General features: G+C 34.7%; 2 protein-coding genes and 1 pseudogene across 2 annotated transcripts; 2 read left to right on the forward strand and 1 right to left on the reverse strand.

The window, feature by feature from the left end:
* The first annotated feature begins 1,136 nt into the window (after window positions 1-1,136).
* LOC132301257 (putative calcium-transporting ATPase 13, plasma membrane-type) lies at window positions 1,137-8,537 on the forward strand. Its single transcript, XM_059798527.1, has 4 exons — window positions 1,137-1,384; window positions 4,127-4,197; window positions 7,814-7,941; window positions 8,010-8,537. The coding sequence occupies exons 1-4, from the start codon at window positions 1,137-1,139 to the stop codon at window positions 8,535-8,537; spliced, it is 975 nt and encodes a 324-aa protein (XP_059654510.1).
* Window positions 8,538-10,952: 2,415 nt separating this feature from the next.
* On the reverse strand, window positions 10,953-11,653 carry LOC132298692 (glutathione S-transferase T3-like). Its single transcript, XM_059795079.1, has 2 exons — window positions 11,399-11,653; window positions 10,953-11,315 (listed from the first exon to the last, which is right to left on the reverse strand). The coding sequence occupies exons 1-2, from the start codon at window positions 11,624-11,626 to the stop codon at window positions 11,022-11,024; spliced, it is 522 nt and encodes a 173-aa protein (XP_059651062.1). The 5' UTR covers window positions 11,627-11,653; the 3' UTR covers window positions 10,953-11,021.
* Window positions 11,654-12,237: 584 nt separating this feature from the next.
* Window positions 12,238-13,550, forward strand: LOC132301258 (uncharacterized; annotated as a pseudogene).
* Window positions 13,551-18,865: the final 5,315 nt, after the last annotated feature.

Raw genomic sequence — 18,865 nt, forward strand, 5'->3', positions numbered from 1 at the left:
CTTATCATAATCTGTAGGCTTAATCCTTATCGTAATCTGTCAGTTTAACCCTTATCGTAATATGTAATCCTTATCCTAATTTGTAGAGCCTATATCAATCTTATGATATAACGCGTTAATTTAACAACCTTTCCTTATCCACGGGTATTTAATTTATTCATCCATCATCTTTAATACAGCCTTTCTTCAGAACTAAGTCTAAAATTAGATGGTATGTTTTTAATCGACTGAAACTGCCCTTGCCTTCCAAATCGTAAAAGCAGACTTCTTTATTGTGTTCAATATAAAACGGTAAAGTCTAACATGGCAGAGTCTGTAAATTTGTATATATATAATTCGAGATAAACAACAAACAATGAAATATCCATATCGATTATTACAATTGGGAACCAAACCCACCTCTTTTTGTTGTGTCAAACACTTATCAAGGCTTTCTCTATGTCCCTCACAAATTTCATAAATCACCTACCCTCACTCAATAGAGAAAAAAAATAAAAAATTGAAACCAAAAAAGATCGAAGAAAAACAAAATTGAAGAATCGTATAATTTTTTATGAATGAAATAGATGCTATAATTTACACTGCAGTTTACTTACTTAAACAATCTAACGAGTTGATGGCGAAGCACAGTTTAGCAATGGCAAGCGGCCAAAGGTTGATTTCTTTGATCTTTCGGTATGCTAGGTATTAGCATCCGATCGGACTTGTTCCTTCCGTTGATATATATATATATATATATATATATATATATATAATATCTTTTAAGGGATTTTTGTCCACTGGTTACAAAAATGATTCAAGAACATGCATTTATAGGAGAAATAGAGAACTCTAAAATTACACAAATTATAAGATAATAAATTAAACACTGGAATAAATATATATATATTTTTCCTGAATGAAATAATATTAACTTCAATATTAGTCTCATGATCCAACAAATTGCTTTGATTTACATTCTCCACACACTCTTGAAGTTTCCAATAAATTTGGTTTAGTCTTCCACCAAATTATGTTGTGGCTGTAGCTGGTGAAACCAGGAAACCAAACATGCATCATTCTGAAAACCTATGAAGATTCAAATGATGCAGTAGTAGAAGGTGTAATATTCAGAAATTACTCTCACAAGACATAGAATGTTAAAGGTTGAGTCTATCCATGTAAAGGCCAGATCATCCGCATTTGACAAGCTTTTGATGGCGCAATGTTTGAAGAAGAAAGGCCATATAGTAGCAGTCACAAGCGATGGAAACAACACACTCAAAGATGCAGATATTGGGCTCTCCGTGGGGATCCAAGGCACAGAAGTGGCAAAAGAGAGCTCAGATATAATCATCTTGGATGATAATTTCTCCTCTTTGGTGACAGTTCTGAGGTGGCGCAGGTGTGAGTCGTACGCAGCGGAATGTATACAGGAAAGTTTTTATTTGTTTTATAAAACAGATCTGTGTCGTTACCAACTTTACATATTTTAGCAATTTAAACAGTTAATCACATGCATATAAAATAAAGCAAAGTAAAGGTAGAGATGACACCATGATTTTAGCGAGGAAACCCCAGTTAATAAAATATGTCAACTGTTATGGGAAAAACCTCGTGGACTTGTGCAATCCAAAGTAAACCAATCCACTATGCTTGAAACAAAGTATACCAAACTTTGACTCTGGCTTACACCCTATCGTTCTACACCACACCAACTGCTGACGATCCTCTGGCTTTGCGACTCCCCGTCCAACAGCAACTTGATCTCAGGCTTACACTTGATATTTGTAGAAGAGTAGCAAGTAGATCAGATAACACTCCACGAATGCTCTAACCCTTTCAAAGTGTGACTGCGTTTACTTCTGTTTTCAATCGTCTGAATGATGTAGAAGAAGATCTGTTTCGTCTGATCGATGTAAATACAACTGCATGATCACGATCAGGATTCGAATACCACAACTCTAAACTAAGTGTTTATGTGTATATGTTCTAGAAAGATATCAGAAAATATCAACTCTGATTTTCTGTAAAAATAATCTTCCTAAGGCTTTGAATAATATCTGAATAATAATGTAAAAGCCCTTTTCAACCAATGTATATGACATGGTTTATATAGAGTTTAGAATGACCTAATCCCTCTGAAAATAAGATAAAATTCGTGCATAGGATTTGGTACAATTCTAAACCAACTAGGAGAGAAATCTGAAATAGGAAACTAAACTTTCCATAGGCTATCAGGACTCTTAAACCTATTCAAAGAATTGGGAACCGGTTCAAAAATGGCAGAATGTATTTCGAGGCCAATGTTGAAAACTTGAACTTGTTCAAAGAATTGGGAACAGGTTCAAGAATGGCAGAATGATTTTTATACGACATTCTAATGGCTTGAACCTGTTCCAAGAATCATAAACAGGTTCAAATCTACCAGACTTGAAATTATCAAATATGGAATGTGTCCTAACCTTTTTTGATTTCTTCCTAACATGGTGTTCTTCCTTTTCTGTGATGATCACAATTATAGCATTTTTGAACAACCTTCCAAATCCATAGTCTCCGTCGATCTTGATAAATTGCATTACAAGTAACTTAAATTACAACTCAACATAGACTTGTTATGTCTACGACAATTGCCAAAAATAATTAATATCTCACAGCAGGTGTGTTTACAACAACATTCAAAAGTTTCATGTGAATGAGAAGGTCAAGGACACGCTGATCAATTTCAATAGTTTTGTTCTCTGCCAAGTTTTTAGTGAGTTTAATGCAAGGAAGTTGGAGAAGAAGAACATATTTAAGGGGATACTGAAGAACAAACTGTTTCTAGGAATCGTTGGGATAACAGTAGTTCTTTTAAAGGGGTTTATTAATACGGAAAGGATGAAATAGGATCAATGGCGTGCATGCATCAGAACATATATATAGAGCTTTCTCAGCCTTCTATCATACAGAGCTTCTGTATCCTGAAACAGACAACCACAATCAGGTGTTGCAAACATATTATATATATATATATATATATATAATATGTTTGCAACACCTGATTGTGGTTGAAATATCGAGACACCTGAAACAAGATAATTAAGAAAAAGGAAATTATTACTCAGAGAAAGCTTGTGTGCTTTTGTGATTATGATGTTTGTCTTCAACTTCAACATGTTGAGTGTGCGTAGCGGAATGGTTGTGGAATATATTATATGGATAGATAATCTAGAGAGATGGTAAATAGATTCAACTTACTCTTTTATCCAATTTTTACTTATTTTAATTTTACCGAAATAAAACTAAAATCAAACCACAAAGCAAAAATAAAGTGCAAGTAAAGTAAATAGAGTTTGAGAGATGATACCAGGATTTTATCGAGGAAACCCCAATTGGTAGAATAGACCAATTGTAACAGGAAAAACCTCGTTGGACTCTCCAATCTTGAGATAAACGATCCACTATGTTTGAAGCAAAGTATACCGAACTTTGACTCAGTGTCACACCCTATCGTTCTACCAAAAACCAATTGCTGACAATCCCTGGCTTTGCAACTCCCCCGTCCAACAGCTCTCGACCTCAGGCTTACTCTCGATCTCTGTAGAAGAGTTGCAGGTAGATCAGACAACACTCCACGAATGCTCTGACCCCTTCAAAGTGTGATCGCTTCACCCCTTTTCTTCTATATCTGAATTTGACGAAGAATGAATGAATTCTGCTTTTCCGAAATTTCTGAATCTTCAATTATGCTTTAATTCCGATGAGATAGAGAACAACACTCCTAAATCACTCTTGTGTTTATGTGTGTGCTCTCAAAAATAAAATCAGAAAAATCAGATTGATTTTCTGAATGAATAAAAAATATCTCTCAAAGATGGCTCTCAATTAGATTTGAATTTTCTATGCAAAAGTCGTTCATAAGAATATCTCTCTAAAGGCTTTCTCAAAATATAGAATTGATGTTCCTTAAAGCCATGAATAAACCAATGTATATGATAAGGTTTATATAGAGTTTAGAAAGTCCTAATCCCTCAGAAAATAAGATAAAATTCGTGCATAGGATTTGGTACAATTCTAGACCAACTAGGAGAGAAATCTGAAACAGGAAACTAAACTTTCCATAGGCTATCAGGACTCTTGAATCTGTTCAAAGAATTTGGAACAGGTTCAAGGATGGCAGAATGTATTTCGAGGCCAATGTTGAAGACTTGAACCTATTCAAAGAATTGGGAACAGGTTCAAAAATGACAGAATGTTTTCTAGGCCAAATTCAAATGGCTTGAACCTGTTCCAAGAATCATGAACAGGTTCAAATCTGCCAGACTTGATTCCTAAGGTTCTAGGCACTGTTTTTGGTATATTCTGAAACTTACCAAATATGGAATGTGGCCTAACCTTTTTAGATTCCTTCCTAAAGTATTGTTCTTACCTGTTTCGAATGATCTCAGTCATGATAACTTTGAACAACCTTCCAATTCTGCAGTTGCTGTCGATCGGATATGGTAACTTGAATTACAACTCGACAAGGACTTGTTTTGACACCGAAAGTTGCCAATTACAGAATATATATTTTTTACAGTCTTCCCAAAATATATATCTTACACAACATTCCTTAACTTTAGCCTTGAATCAAGGCATTGTGGAAGTGGGTGGGCAATAACAAATGCAAAGTGAACCAAGCCACCAAAAGTAATCAGCACTAGCAATGATTATGGCCATATCACAACAATAAATCAGCCTTCCAATACTAGCAAGCTTCTTTAGAAGCTCTAGCATAACCACTTGAAGAACTATTGTCATCCCGATCGACCATCCCTAGAAACAGTTTGTTCTTCAGTAACCCCTTAAATATGTTCTTCTTCTCCAGCTTCCTTGCATTAAACTCATTAAAAACTTGGCAGAAAACAAAACTATTGAAAATGAGTGTGTTCTTGACCTTCTCGTCCACGTGAAACTTTTGAATGTTGTTGTAAACAAACTTGCCTTACCTCTGAACTGTCACCAAATAGGAGAAATTATCATCCAAATGATTATATCGATCTGAGCTCTTTTTAGCCACTTTTGTGCCGTGGATCTCCATGGAGAGCCCAATTATGTGCTTCTTTGAGTGGCATCATTGTTTCCATCGCCATGTGACTGCTACTGTGTGGTGTTTCTACTTCAAACATTGCACCATCAGAAGCTTGTCAAATGGGGATGATCTGGCTTGCCATTGAGGTAGTTGAGGGCTTAATCCAAGCTCTCCAACCCCTACCTAATCTGCATTTAATATTTTGAACTTGAGTTTGGAAAGGGAAAACGAATATCAGGTTGATTCGGGTTATTCTTGAATTGAGTAACTCGTATACATAAAAAAAAATATTTAAAATCTATCAAAATGTACAACTGTCCGATTTTAGTTACTCGTATGCATAAAAAAATATTTAAAATATATCAAGATATACAACTGCCCAAAATCACCTATCACCATCACCCAATCCAATGAATTAAAACTTTTATTTTATTGATTATTCAACCCATGCTATGCATCGATTGAGGCTTGAACTCCTAACTTCTCCTTTAGGATGCCAAGTTTATACCAACTGGACTATTGCTCATTTGGTCCCACCGGTGTACATGCATAAGGCTTTGATGTGCCTGTTTTTTAGTTTTCGAATTGCATTGTACTTAAAAAAAAAAAAAAAATAAATTGCATTGTACTCTTGAGCCTGGGCTGGTTTTGTTTTTGACGATGACTGTCTTTTTTTTGGGCCACTAATGTGGACATGGTTTCAATTATTCTTTTTCGTTGCCCATCTTTCTTTGCTGGGCCATGGGAATGCCTTGTGTTTTTATTGTAATTATATTTTTGTTATAGTATTACACTATTTAATTATCGGGAAAAAAAAAGTTTGAGAATTAGTAGTAAAAAAAAAAAACTAAAAGATTTAGTTACTAGCAAATACTCTTTAAAGGCCATTAAAAAGTAACAATTTACTAATATTTAAAGATCATTAGACAATCACTATAAATTCGTTATAGTTGCATACCCTAAACAAAACCACTATTGTACTTATATTTAAAGTTTTCTAAATAACTTTTCAGTCTTTCTGTTTTTTCTTAATAAATACTCACACATACTTGTCTCACTTTTATCCTCATTGTTAGCCTTTTTAAATTTCCTAAACCAACTTTACCAAAAAAGAAAAGAAAAAAACTACGATCTTTAACTTTTATAGCTTGCAGACTTCCACTTGAAATAGTATTCATGGACCCACATGCAATCCACCCACATCCACACACTATTCTTACACTACTACCATACTATTTCTCACACACCGAATTACTTGCAATTTTTTTCTCTCATTCACATTTATGGTGTGGACCCATATGTTTTCCTACTAGGGACGATGGACGCACATTAGAGTGACAATTGCCCACTGATTTTTTTTTTTTTTTTTAATTTTAATTTTTAATTATATACCTACAAAAATTTTACTTTGCCCCTATCTAAAACTACAATATATATATATATATATATATACACTAAATTCACTTTTTCCCATTCAAAATTTTCTGAATCCGTCTCTTAGTACATTCCTCTCTATTAGTACATTAAGAGACTTCCGATTTGAGTCTACCGGATTAAGGCTTGTATAATGAGTGCGCAATGACCTTGGGAGTTAAAAGCTAAATATGAAACAACAATTTCAATTGTTGAACTGCAAGTCAAAAAATGTAGATTACAAAACTAAAGAATTCAACATTTCTTTAATACAGCCTTTCGTTAGATGGAATGTTTTTAACCGACTGAAACTGCCCTTGCCTTCCAAACCGTAAAAGTACGTTTCTTTAATGTGTTTTAGTATAAAACGGTAAAATCTAACACGGGAGAGTCTATATATTTGTATATATTTGTATATATATAATTCGAGATAACAACAAACAATGAAATATCCATACCAATTATTACAATTGGGAACCAAACCCACTCTTTTTGTTGTGTCAAACACTTGTCAAGGCTGTGTCTATCTCCCTCACAAATTTCATAAATCACCTACCCTCCTCACTCAACAGAGAAAAAAATAAAAAATCGAAACCAAAAAAGATTGAAGAAAAACAAAATTGAAGAATCGCATAATTTTTTATGAATGAAATAAATGCTATAATTTACACTCAGTTGACTTAGTCAAACTATTGAAAATTTACAGGAGAAATCAATGAAAGAAAATCTTCCAATATTGATGTTCTTTCCTATTATAAAAGATTTACTATGGAGGAATTTGTGGAGAAAAACCTTCCAGTATTGATGTTGTTTCCTAAATCTATCTCATTCAATTCTCATTATTTCTTCTCCTATATAAAAAAGTTTTCATCATTGTATTGAACATAAAAAGATAGATTATTATAATAAAATATATGTAACCTTTTGGGCTAAGTGTGTCTTGGATGTAAGCCAAAATGGCTGAACTACGTATGTTATTACCTTGTGTTCTTCATACTTTGTTTTACAAAAATATCTGACGAGTTGATGGCGAAGCGTAAAGTAAATGGCAATCAACCAAAGGTTGATTTCTTTGATCTTTTGGTATGCTAGGTATTAGCATCTGATCGGACTTGTTCCTTCCTTTGATATATATATCTTTTAAGGGATTTTTGTCCACTGGTTACAAAAATGATTCAAGAACGTGTATATATAAACAGAAATAGAGAACTCTAAAGTAACACAAATTATAACATAATAAATTAAACACAAGAATAAATATATATTTTTCCTGAATGAACAATATAAACTTCAATATTAGTCTCATAATCCAACAAGTTGCTTTGATTTACATTCTCCACACACTCTTGAAGTTTCTGGTGAAACCAGGAAACCATACATCATTGATCATTCCATGTGCTAATTTGCTGTCCATTGCCTTCACTGCAAAAGCAATAGCTATTGAATGTGGTATTCTCAAACCCTATGAAGATTCAAATGATGCAGTAGTAGAAGGTGTAACGTTTAGAAATTACTCTCACAAGAGAGAGAATGTTAAAGGTTGAGTCTAACCGTGTAATGGCAGGCCAGATCATCCCCATTTGACAAGCTTCTGACGGTGCAGTGTTTGAAGAAGAAAGGCCACCTGATAGCAGTCACAAGCGATGGAAACAACGATGCACCCACACTGAAAGAAGCAGATATTGGGCTCTCCATGGGGATCCAAGGCAAAGAAGTGGCAAAAGAGAGCTCGGATATAGTTATCTGGGGTGATAATTTCTCCTCTTTGGTGACAGTTCTGAGGTGGGGCAGGTGTGTTTACAACAACATTCAAAAGTTTCATGTGAACGAGAAAGTCAAGGACACGCTGATCAATTTCAATAGTTCTGTTCTCTGCCAAGTTTTTAGTGAGTTTAATGCAAGGAAGCTGGAGAAGAAGAACATATTAATTAAGGGGAAACTGAAGAACAAACTGTTTCTAGGGATCGTTGGGATGACAGTAGTTCTTCAAGTGGTTATGATGGAGCTCCCAAAGAGGTTTGCTAATACTGAAAGGCTGAAATGGGATCAATGGTGTGCATGCATTGGAACATATACAGCTTCCTCAGCCTAGCTTCCAACATATAGAGCTTCAGCTGCATCCTGAAACAGACAACCACAATCAGGTGTTGCACACATATTTTGATATATATATATATATATATATTGAAATATCGAGACATGGAGCAAGATAATTAAGAAAAAGGAAATTATTACTCAGAGAAAGCTTGTTACTAATGCTAATGACAGCATGCTTTCTGATTAAAAGAGATTAGTTCTTGACAATCCAACCAATTAATCGGCCATGACAATTCACCCATTGGCCTCAAATCAGCCTTCCAGTACTAGCAATTCGCCTCTTTAGAAGCTCCACCATAACCACTTGAAGAACTACTGTCATCCCGACCATCCCTTAAATATGTTGTTCTTCCCCAGCTTCCTTGCATTAAACTTGTTAAAAACTTGGCAGAAAACAAAACTATAGAAAATGAGTGTGTCCTTGACCTTCTCGTCCACGTGAGACTTTTGAATGTTGTTGTGAACACACCTGCCCTACCTCTGAACTGTCACCAAAGAGGAGAAATTATCATCCAAATGATTATATCGATCTGAGCGCTTTTTTGCCACTTCTGTGCCATGGATCTCCATGGAGAGCCCAATTATCTGCTTCTTTGAGTGGCATCATTGTTTCCATCGCCGGTGACTGCTACCGCGTGGCCTTTCTGCTTCAAACATTGCACCATTAGACGGATAGACTCAACCTTTAACATTCCCTCTTTCTTGTGAGTAATTTCTGACCGTTACACCTTCTGCTACTGCATCATTTGAATCTTCATAGGGTTTGAGAATACCACATTCAATAGCTTCTTGTTATGTGTTGGAGCCGAACACCACGAATTCTCTGCTCTGTTTCTTCTACGGCTGCAACTTCCTTCACTCCACCATATTGATGGAGATCATCAAAAACAGAGCAAAAATTTTTCCTACGAAAATGAAAAGAATATACAAATAATGACTAACACTCAAAACTCAAATACACCCAGTAACACTCTTTAGTGATTTTTTTTTTTTGGTAAATTTAAAATATATATATATATTTCCGTAAATAACACTCTTTAGTGTCTTGTCGAAGAGGCTTAAGGGGTCTCACAAATTTCTCACTCCCCCAATACCTCACTCCTTCTGCTCTTCTGTATTTATAGAGAAAACCTACCACTTAAAGCAACAAGATACAATGTCAATATTTGTGGACCTACACTTTGACACTTATAAATGTGGCAGCCGAAATATGTACAGTGCAAGAGAGAGAGTTCACAGTTGATATGTTTTTTTTAGTATTATATCCTAATATTTTTAGAATTTTGATATATATATATATATATATATATATATATATATATCTCTATAAAATTATGCTTTTGCCCCTCCAAAAAATAGTAAAAAATTCCACATTGATACCTAACTTATGTTTCTGGATCTGTCCGTGCAAACATGTGACTACGTGTAACATTTAATAAGTGACCTGTCATCACGTACACTTAGGGCAAGTGGTATAGTGCTAGCAATACAGGTTAGCAAGGCTTTGTTGAATTGCTAGCCACATCAGCAATTGTGCTGATGTGGCTAGTAACAGTATATTGCTATCTTTCGGGCACGGTATGGGTTAATTGACATCTATTATTTTATTATTTTTTACTGTACTTTTTAATACATTTAATATTTTAAGTAAAAAAAATTAAAAACATATTTATTTTTTTTGTTTGCTTGTATTTTTTAAAACGGCTACGTTTTCGACCACTTGAATTTTTTTATATTATATATTGCTATCTTTTAGTCACGGTATGGGTTAATTGATATCTATTATTTTATTATTTTTGCTTGTATTTTTTAAAACGGCTACTTTTTTAACCAGTTGAATTTTTTATTTATTTATTACATATTTGAATAGAATACTTCTTTTAATACATTTAAATTAATATATTTTCTCATAATTAAATAAATCAAAAATACATTACATATTTTCTCACAATTACGTACATAAATAAAATAAATAAAAAGACATTACATATTTTCTCACAATTACATAAATAAAATAAAAAAAGACATTATATATTTTCTCACAATTAAATAAATAAAATAAAAAGACATTGCATATTTTCTCACAAATATAAATAAATTACATATGACCACCGCCTTCTTTTAGTTTATTTAAGATTTGATTTTGTTGTTGAATGATCCATGCCTTTGATGCTTCTGTTGGAGCCTTCGATGGATCTTGACGCATTATATCTCTTTCAAACTCCATTTCAGCCATCATTTCTCTTGTTTTTATTTCTAGCTGTTTAGTCCGTTCTTTCTCCAAATTTGATTCTATCGCCAGCTGCTTAGTTCGTTGTTTCCCCATGGAAAGTTAAAGTCTCATTCGCTTTCCTTCCACACCTACTTCACCAAACATGACGCCTTGTGCTGTTACAGCTTCTAATTGTTTAAGAATACTTGCTTCAAGATATGGCGTTTTCTTTTTACGAATCTTCCTTGCTTTTTGTCCCTCGGGACGTCACATGTTCGAACCTTCGGTATCGACTGGTGTATCGTCATCACCAAGATTTACCGACCCTGGAGTTGATACTGTAGGAGTTGATGAACCTGGTGTTGTTGGAGTCGATTCCGACCAATTTCTTGGCTCATTAATATCAAGATCAACACCTCTTTTCATTGGTCGTCTAGTTGGATTTTCGTTAACGTTGCAATGCATCTGCCATTTTTTCGAATCCCGAAGAACATTCCAACAATGCTCGTATTTAAATTTTTTTTTCTGTTGAAGTTCATATAGTTCTCTAACAGCATTCATCTATAAAAAATAAATAATCATTGAAATTAATAAGTTGGATTAAAATTAAGAATAAAAAAATATTGTACAGAGTAAAAACTTACCATATCATACTCGTTGTAACCACTGATTGGATTGTCGTGGACATTTTTGTAGTATCGTGAAAATTTGTTTACATCACGTTGAAAGTTTGAAAAACGGTTCATCAGAGCACCGTGTGATCTTTCTTCAGTTATCTTGTCTCCCAATTGCCTAATCCAATGAGCATGAATTCGTTGCCACAATGTACCCATACTTTGATCTGTACCCGTCACTGGATCTTCACCAATCATGATCCATGCTTTGCACAATGCTATATCTTCTTCTTTGGACCAATTCCCACCATTTTTCTTCAAAGGTGGCTGTGATTGAGAAGGTTGAGAGGAATTTTGGAATTGAGGTGTGTATGGGGGTTATTGAGATGGATTTTGGAATTGATTTGTGTAATGGTAACAAAATGGATTTTGAAATTGAGGTGTGTATTCTGGATAAATTTGGTTTTGGAATTGGGGTTGAGATGTATATTTAGAATCGATTGGATCTTGAGAGTGCCACCCATAATTGAATTGAGATGGTATTTCGAAGTTTCCATATTGGTTAAAATGAGAGTTGTTGAATGGAGGTCGCTGATCCATTGAATGTCGAAGGATGATGATTTAGTGAAATGAGTGTTGAAGGATGAGGGAAATGAGTGTTGAAGGATGAATATTGAGTGAAATGAGTGTCATATTTATAGAGATTGTTGTATACCCAACGGCTATATTCCCAACGACTATATTCTCAACGGCTATATTCCAACGGCTATATTTTCTCTTCTTTCATTCCTCATGTCCATATTTTCTCTTATTTGATTCCTCTGCCACTTTTCTCTTCTCTGAATTCTCAACTTTTATATAAGAAAAAAATGGCATCATCATCACAATCTTTTCAAATCTCCGAATCTGATTCTTCAAAAAATTCGTCAGATTTTGATCGGGAGATGGTTTATCAATTCCATAAAAAAAGGATCAAAACAATTCTGGATATTTTTACGCCTGAGAATCTAAAAGCATTATTTAAACCAAAGAAGAGACGATATATTAAACGTGATCGGGAGGATGCAGCACAACAACTTTGGAAAGATTATTTCATCGAAAATCCTGTGTTTCTACCTGAATATTTTCATAGACGGTTCTGAATGCGACGCCAGTTGTTTCTTCGCATTTTGAACGATATTACAACTCATGACAACTTCTTCAAACAGAAGCCCGATGCTACTGGTCGTATGGGGTGTACCCCTATACAGAAGATGACAGCAGCAATACGTATACTTGCCTATGGAATTTCAGCGGATCTTTGTGATGTGTACATAAAGGTTGGAGAGAGCACTGCTATTGAAAGCTTGAAGAGATTTTGTGATGCTTTACTTGCATTGTATGCGGAGCAGTACTTACGCTCGCCAAACGAAAACGACATTGCACGTTTACTTCAAGAAGGGGAAGAAAGAGGATTCCCAGGTATGCTTGGCTTTATAGATTGTATGCATTGGGAATAGAACAATTGCCCTAAAGGGTGGCATGGCACACACAAGGGGAGAGGTCGTAAGCCTACCCTCATATTGGAGGTGGTTGCATAAAAAAATCTATGGATCTGGCATGCTTTCTTTGGTATGGCTGGTTCATACAATGATGTGAATGTCCTAGATCATTCCCTAATATTCAATCGTATCATTAATGATACAATGCCTCCAGTTAATTACGAGGTGAATGGACATCACCGTACGTTGGGGTATTACCTATCTGATGGTATATACCTTAAGTGGGTAACTTTGATTCAAACCATCCCGCACCCAACTACTGGAAAAGAGAAATTGTTTGCTCAAAGACAAGAAGTAGTTAGGAAGGATGTTGAATGGGCATTTGGTGTGTTGCAGATAAGTGTGTTATAACGCATGGACCAGTATATTATTGGAAGAAAGAAGACCTGAGCAAGATATTGAGAACGTGCATCATATTGCACAACATGATCATAGAAGACGAGCGCGACACTAACATTTTGGAATGGACATCTCTAATGGATGAGTCGGTCTACCTTCCACAGTATAATCGAGACCGATCATTTTTGGCGGCACACATCTCCACTCGCCTCAACAGGATTTGCAATGTAGAAAGCAATGGAGATCCCAGGAGAGATCTTATAGAGTATTTGTGGAATAAATTTGGCAATGAAGAGGTTTAACGGTAATATTGAGTAAAATGTATTTCTTCATATTGTATGTTTGTGATGAATAAAATATTACTTTACAATTTTTTTTTCTTATATATTTGTTGACAAATTTTAAAGAAAAAAAAAAGCAAAATCATAAAAAAAAAAATTTACAATAAAATTAAATTACATATAAAAGGAAATAGTAACGAAAAAAAAAGAAGACCATTTCTAACAATATGATTTTTTTTTTTTTTAAAATTCATATATATTTGTTGACAAATTTTTAAAAAAAAAAAATTCAAAAGACTAAGAAATAGAAATCATAAATATTTATTTCAAAATAAAAAATAAAATAAAATAATCAAAATCATAAATATTTTTTTTACAATAAAAATAAATTACATATAAAAAGAAATAGTAAAGAAAAAAACCAAAAGAAAAAAAAAAAAACAAAAAACAAAAAAACAAAGGGAAAAGAGCCGTTGCAGCAGTGGTGGGCCTTGTTTGGCTTGCAATAGCTTTGTTACCTGTTGCGAGGTCCTTTGCTATTCTTCCTCTGTGTGCCACAAATTGCTAGTCTTATACCAAAGTAAACACTAGCAATACTGACTCCCTAGCTAGCAATAAAAGCCTTATACCGGTTGCTCTTACACACTTGTTGACTTTAGAGCCACCAATATTGACATTTCGGGTGTCCGTTAAAACCACACTGGACAAAGAAATTATGAAATCATTGTCCTTGAATATAATTGTTTCTGTGTTGAGAGGAGTTATGAGGCATGAAAGGTGAGTGACAAAGGCTGAAAAGAGAGTCAAGATTAGTTACTCTTTTTGTGGTACATACGATTAAAGAGTAGGTTTATATGTTATGTAACAGAGTTATTAGTTGTTTGCTTAAATAGGATCAGGGCTTTTGCTGGGAAACATTGTAGTACCCAAATTATCAGACATATTGCAAGCTGTAGTATCAGAATATATATAAACACACATGTAAAGAGACTATATAAGAGATTTGCAAATAGGAAAAATTATATATATATATATATATATATATATATATATATATATGTATGTATGTATGCATAATTATACCAAGTTAGAAGACTTTTTAGGGTCATATAGAGTGAACTTTTAAATTTCAAATAAATGAAAATTTTAAAATCACTGAGTTGGACATGAAAAAACAGTTATTTTGAAAGGAGGCAATATTCATACTCTACTTTTCAACACTTGCACTCCCTATTAAAATGAAATGATACATCTAATCCTAACTTTTACACCTGAATAATATATATATATATATATATATATATATATATATATATTGTAAATTACACAACAACTCTTCTAAATATGGTTAGTTTCCCCTCTCTCCAATCGTTAATGTTTTCAGTCATTTTGACGGGATTCAAAAATAAAATGCCCATCCAGAAAAAAAAATAAAATAAAATAAACCCAAAAAAAGTTATAAATAAATTATCTTTTTTTATAGAAACTTAAGGAAGAAAAAAAAAAAAAAATTGTTGAATAAATTAGTCTTTTACGTGACTTAATAAATAAAATAAAAAGTATCAAAAAAAAAAAAAACCTCGGATGTGATGTTATGACTTATTATATATATATTTATGTGTGTGTGTGTGTGTGTGTTGCATTGAGCCTACAAAGGATCAGGGAGAAGGAAAAATTTGGTAAAATCATGTGGGGTCCATTAGTAGAATGGTTGGACCAAAATTTCTTTTGTGCACCTGGGTTTGTTGATTCAAAGAATGAAGATGTGTTAAGAAGATATGGTGAGAAAAGTGTAGTTGCCAAAAAGATAAGATAGGAATGGGTGGTGGGACCCAATTGATATTTTGTGATATTATAGTATGACATGATGGTGAGCAGTTGGGTGTGCCTTTAAATAAGGTATTTTGGGTCTGTGTATGCATCTTCTGAGTAAGAAAAAAAAGAAAAGATAGAGTGAGCAGAGAAAGAGAATGAGGGTCGAAATTAAAGAGAGAACAATGAGAGACGAAAGTTACAGAGGAAGAGCTGAGATTTGCAGAGGAGGAGCTGAGAGCTGCAGAGGAGGCCGAGAGCTTGAGGCTTTGATGATTCAGTGATGAAAATTCCTTTTTAGGGTAGGGGTCTCTAAGCCACACAATCTTGCACCTTTGTGAGTTAATTTTACTTAATTAGTGTCCTAACATGTTAATTTGTGTTGATTTTACTCTAAAGTGATTTAATTGGGTATATGAAGTATATGATTTTGTGTGTAGTTGATATTGTGCAAATTAACATGCTTAATTTGAATTGATTGCCTTGAAAATGATTTTATTATTGTAAATGAAACCTATGATTATGTGTATTAATTAAATTTTGTGAAAAGCATGCCTAAATGTAAATTTTCATGCCATGATGTTTAAGATTTTGCTAGAAATTGCTATGTGAGAGTATGTTGAATTGCGTAATATGAAATTTATGAATATGTGTATTAATTGATTTGTATGAAAAACATGCCTAATGTGTTAAATCCCTTATCTTTGATGCTTATTAATTTGCTAGAAATTGCTATGTGTAGGTATATTGAATTATGTAATATAAAATCTTTTATTGTCATTACTTTGGAAAAGTATGTGATGTTCATGCATGACATTGGGCATGAAAAAGGAAAAAATGTTTTGAAAGCAAATGAAACTATTTTGGGGAAATTGTTTTGAAAAGTGTTTGCAAAAACTCGGACGCCTAGTGGTCCGTGGTGTTAGTGTGATCTAGAGGGGGTTAGAGAGAGGCTCTAGTGTGGTTGAGCTTCCCAGACGACACCATGGTGGTGCCATGTGGTCAGGGAAGACTAGCCAACCCCTCCCTCGTGACGCCTTGGAGGTGCCTTGGGTCGGATTACACTAACGATTTGGAAGTTAAAACAGAAATGTTTCTGAAATGGGGAGTGACATGAGCATGGCATTGCACTTCATTGGCATACATGGTGTATTTGTGACTTGGATGACATTTGTGTTTATATTGGATGTTGTGGTTACATCCCCGGTATAATATGATCCCATTTTTATGCTTTCTATTCTCTATGTGGATTCATGGGGGTCATAAGAGGTGTGTCTTAGGCACCTCCTAATGAGCAAATTTGCTCACCCCTTATATTTAACATTCTTCAAGACACGGAAGGGAAGTGGCGGACGATGCTCCTCCAGAGGTTTCGATGGGTTAGTAGATCATTTTGATATACTTGGTGGCTATGTTCTCATTTTATTATTTATTTATTTATTATTATTATTATTATTAATTATTTTTATATAAACCTTGGGATGACACGCATATTATGTATTGACATAGGATAGGATGGTAGTGTCTTTAGTTGACCTCGAGTTCGGGTAAGGACCCGATTAGCGATTCAGACCCCTGGGTTTGAGTCGTTACAAAATTGGTATCGGAGCAATGGTTCGAATACCATTAGGACGACGCTTATGTGTTAAGGTGCTTAATTGTTGAAAAACATGTATAACTGATTATTTGCTTTATTGTTTTTGTGTTTACGGTTTTAAGAGACATGCTCTCTTGCTAAGTGTTGACATGCTTATGTGCTTAAATGTTAAAATATGTGTTACATGGCTAGAATGTTTATGTATTAATGATTGAAAGCATGTTATACGTGATAAGATGGCGAGCTATAAGTATGGGTTATGACATGTAAGTGGTGCATTGTAATATGACGGACAGTTAAGCACAGGTTGTGCAAGTGTGTATTATATGAGATGATGATGAGGATGAACGGAATATTTAATTTCACATAATAATTTAATGGATTCATTGGTTAAACTTATGTGATAGAACACGGTTGTGTCAAGAGTTATACTTCGGTCATTGTGTATATATATAAGTATGTTTTCTGTATATACCTATTTTCTTATGTGTTTTTGCGGTCAATCATAGGATGGTTATGTGAGTTTTGACATGAGTAGGAGAGGAACTCGGTTGCTGCAAGGTTATTGGGTACTGGTTCTTATCGAACTACAGGTGTTGACTTCTAGCTCATGGATTGAGTTATTGGGTGTGTAGTCATTTTGATCTTCTTGTTGTATTTTGTACGGTGCTTAAAGAACGAATTTAGAATGGACTCGCATTTTACGGCATGGTGTCTATGTTGTGTGTGAGTTTCATGCATCGATGAGTGGGTTCTTGTGACCATGGAGGTCAGGTGTACGAGTGAGGGTTTCGTAGGAGAAAGGTATGACCTTAGGGGTCTAGTGTTTGTGACTTAGGTCTCGATTTAGTATTGAGGTTCTCTTCGAACCGGTTTGTGGTAGGTGTGATAGAGGTTGCTTGAGTCACGAGTGTAATCTATAGATTGTAGACGTGTATTTTGGGTATTTTGGTACGATCTAAAGAAGCATGTTGGTTTTGATTGTTAAGGGGACTTGTTGGACTCTGTAGGTCTAGGGTGACGTAGGACCGGTTGCGGGATATGGATCATTTTGTGGTCATGTAAGAGTATGTCTTAGAGACTTGTTAGTCTAGGGTGATTCCCATTTCGGGAAGCTATAGGAGCGTGGTGCGGGTAATTAACTCTCGATGAGTTGATTGCATGGCTTGGTGGATGAGCGAGATTATATGTTGTCACAGTTGTCGAGAGAGCCTCAAGGTGGTGTATAGTGGACAATTTTAGCTGTGTAGTGTAGGATTGCACGATAAGGTAGGTAGAATGAAGTCATTGGAGTACTGGGTCATTTGAGGACTAAGTGAAATAGGATAGGTACGGTGTATCTAATGGATTGTGTTTTTGAAATTGAAAGTTGTGGACTAGAGTTGAATTTTATGTTGTATCTGGGGTACGGGGAAGTAGTACATGTTGTTTAAAGATTCGAAGAGATAAACAAATGATTAAAATGATTGGAACGAGGGTCAAGAGTGTTTTGAGGAACGGTGAAAAGGGGGAGGTAGTGACGTTGAACCTGGGGTATGAAGTTTTATTATTTAGGCACGTAGATTGTCTTAGGATGAGTGGTTTGAGTAGCCAGATAAGCGTTTGTGATTGATTGCCTCGTTGATGGTTTTGAGGTGACAGTTGAGTGTTGAACATTCTGAAATTTGTGCTCAATTTGTTTTGAGGATTTGTCGGCATGGCATTATCATATGGAGGTTCTTTCCTAGTGGTAAATAGTGGCCATTGTGGAAGGTATCGAGAGTAATGCTTATTCTTTTGTTATGATGGTGTCATTGGTTGAATTGTTTGGTGGTAACTTAGTGATGTGGTGAGATAAGAGGTTTGAGTTGTCATTCGAGGATGATGGTAGTAGAGGCGTTATGGCGTGATGTTTAGTATTAATGAGCATAATGGTTTGGGATATGAT

The sequence above is a fragment of the Cornus florida genome, unplaced genomic scaffold (genome assembly GCF_030987335.1).
Source record: "Cornus florida cultivar Cherokee Brave unplaced genomic scaffold, ASM3098733v1 CherokeeBrave_3.0.0_Hap2_Chr03, whole genome shotgun sequence".
Classification (NCBI taxonomy): domain Eukaryota; kingdom Viridiplantae; phylum Streptophyta; class Magnoliopsida; order Cornales; family Cornaceae; genus Cornus; species Cornus florida.

Bases quoted from the DNA above. Each gene is read 5' to 3' on its own strand.
- LOC132298692 (XM_059795079.1), bottom strand. From the start codon at position 11,626: ATGATTGGTGAAGATCCAGTGACGGGTACAGATCAAAGTATGGGTACA. The intron at 11,316-11,398 runs GTAAGTTTTTAC...TATTTTTTATAG, and splicing joins GTTACAACGAGTATGATATG to ATGAATGCTGTTAGAGAACT.
- LOC132301257 (XM_059798527.1), top strand. From the start codon at position 1,137: ATGTTAAAGGTTGAGTCTATCCATGTAAAGGCCAGATCATCCGCATTT. The intron at 1,385-4,126 runs GTGTGAGTCGTA...AATTTGGAACAG, and splicing joins ACAGTTCTGAGGTGGCGCAG to GTTCAAGGATGGCAGAATGT. The intron at 7,942-8,009 runs GTAACGTTTAGA...GTGTAATGGCAG, and splicing joins ATGATGCAGTAGTAGAAGGT to GCCAGATCATCCCCATTTGA.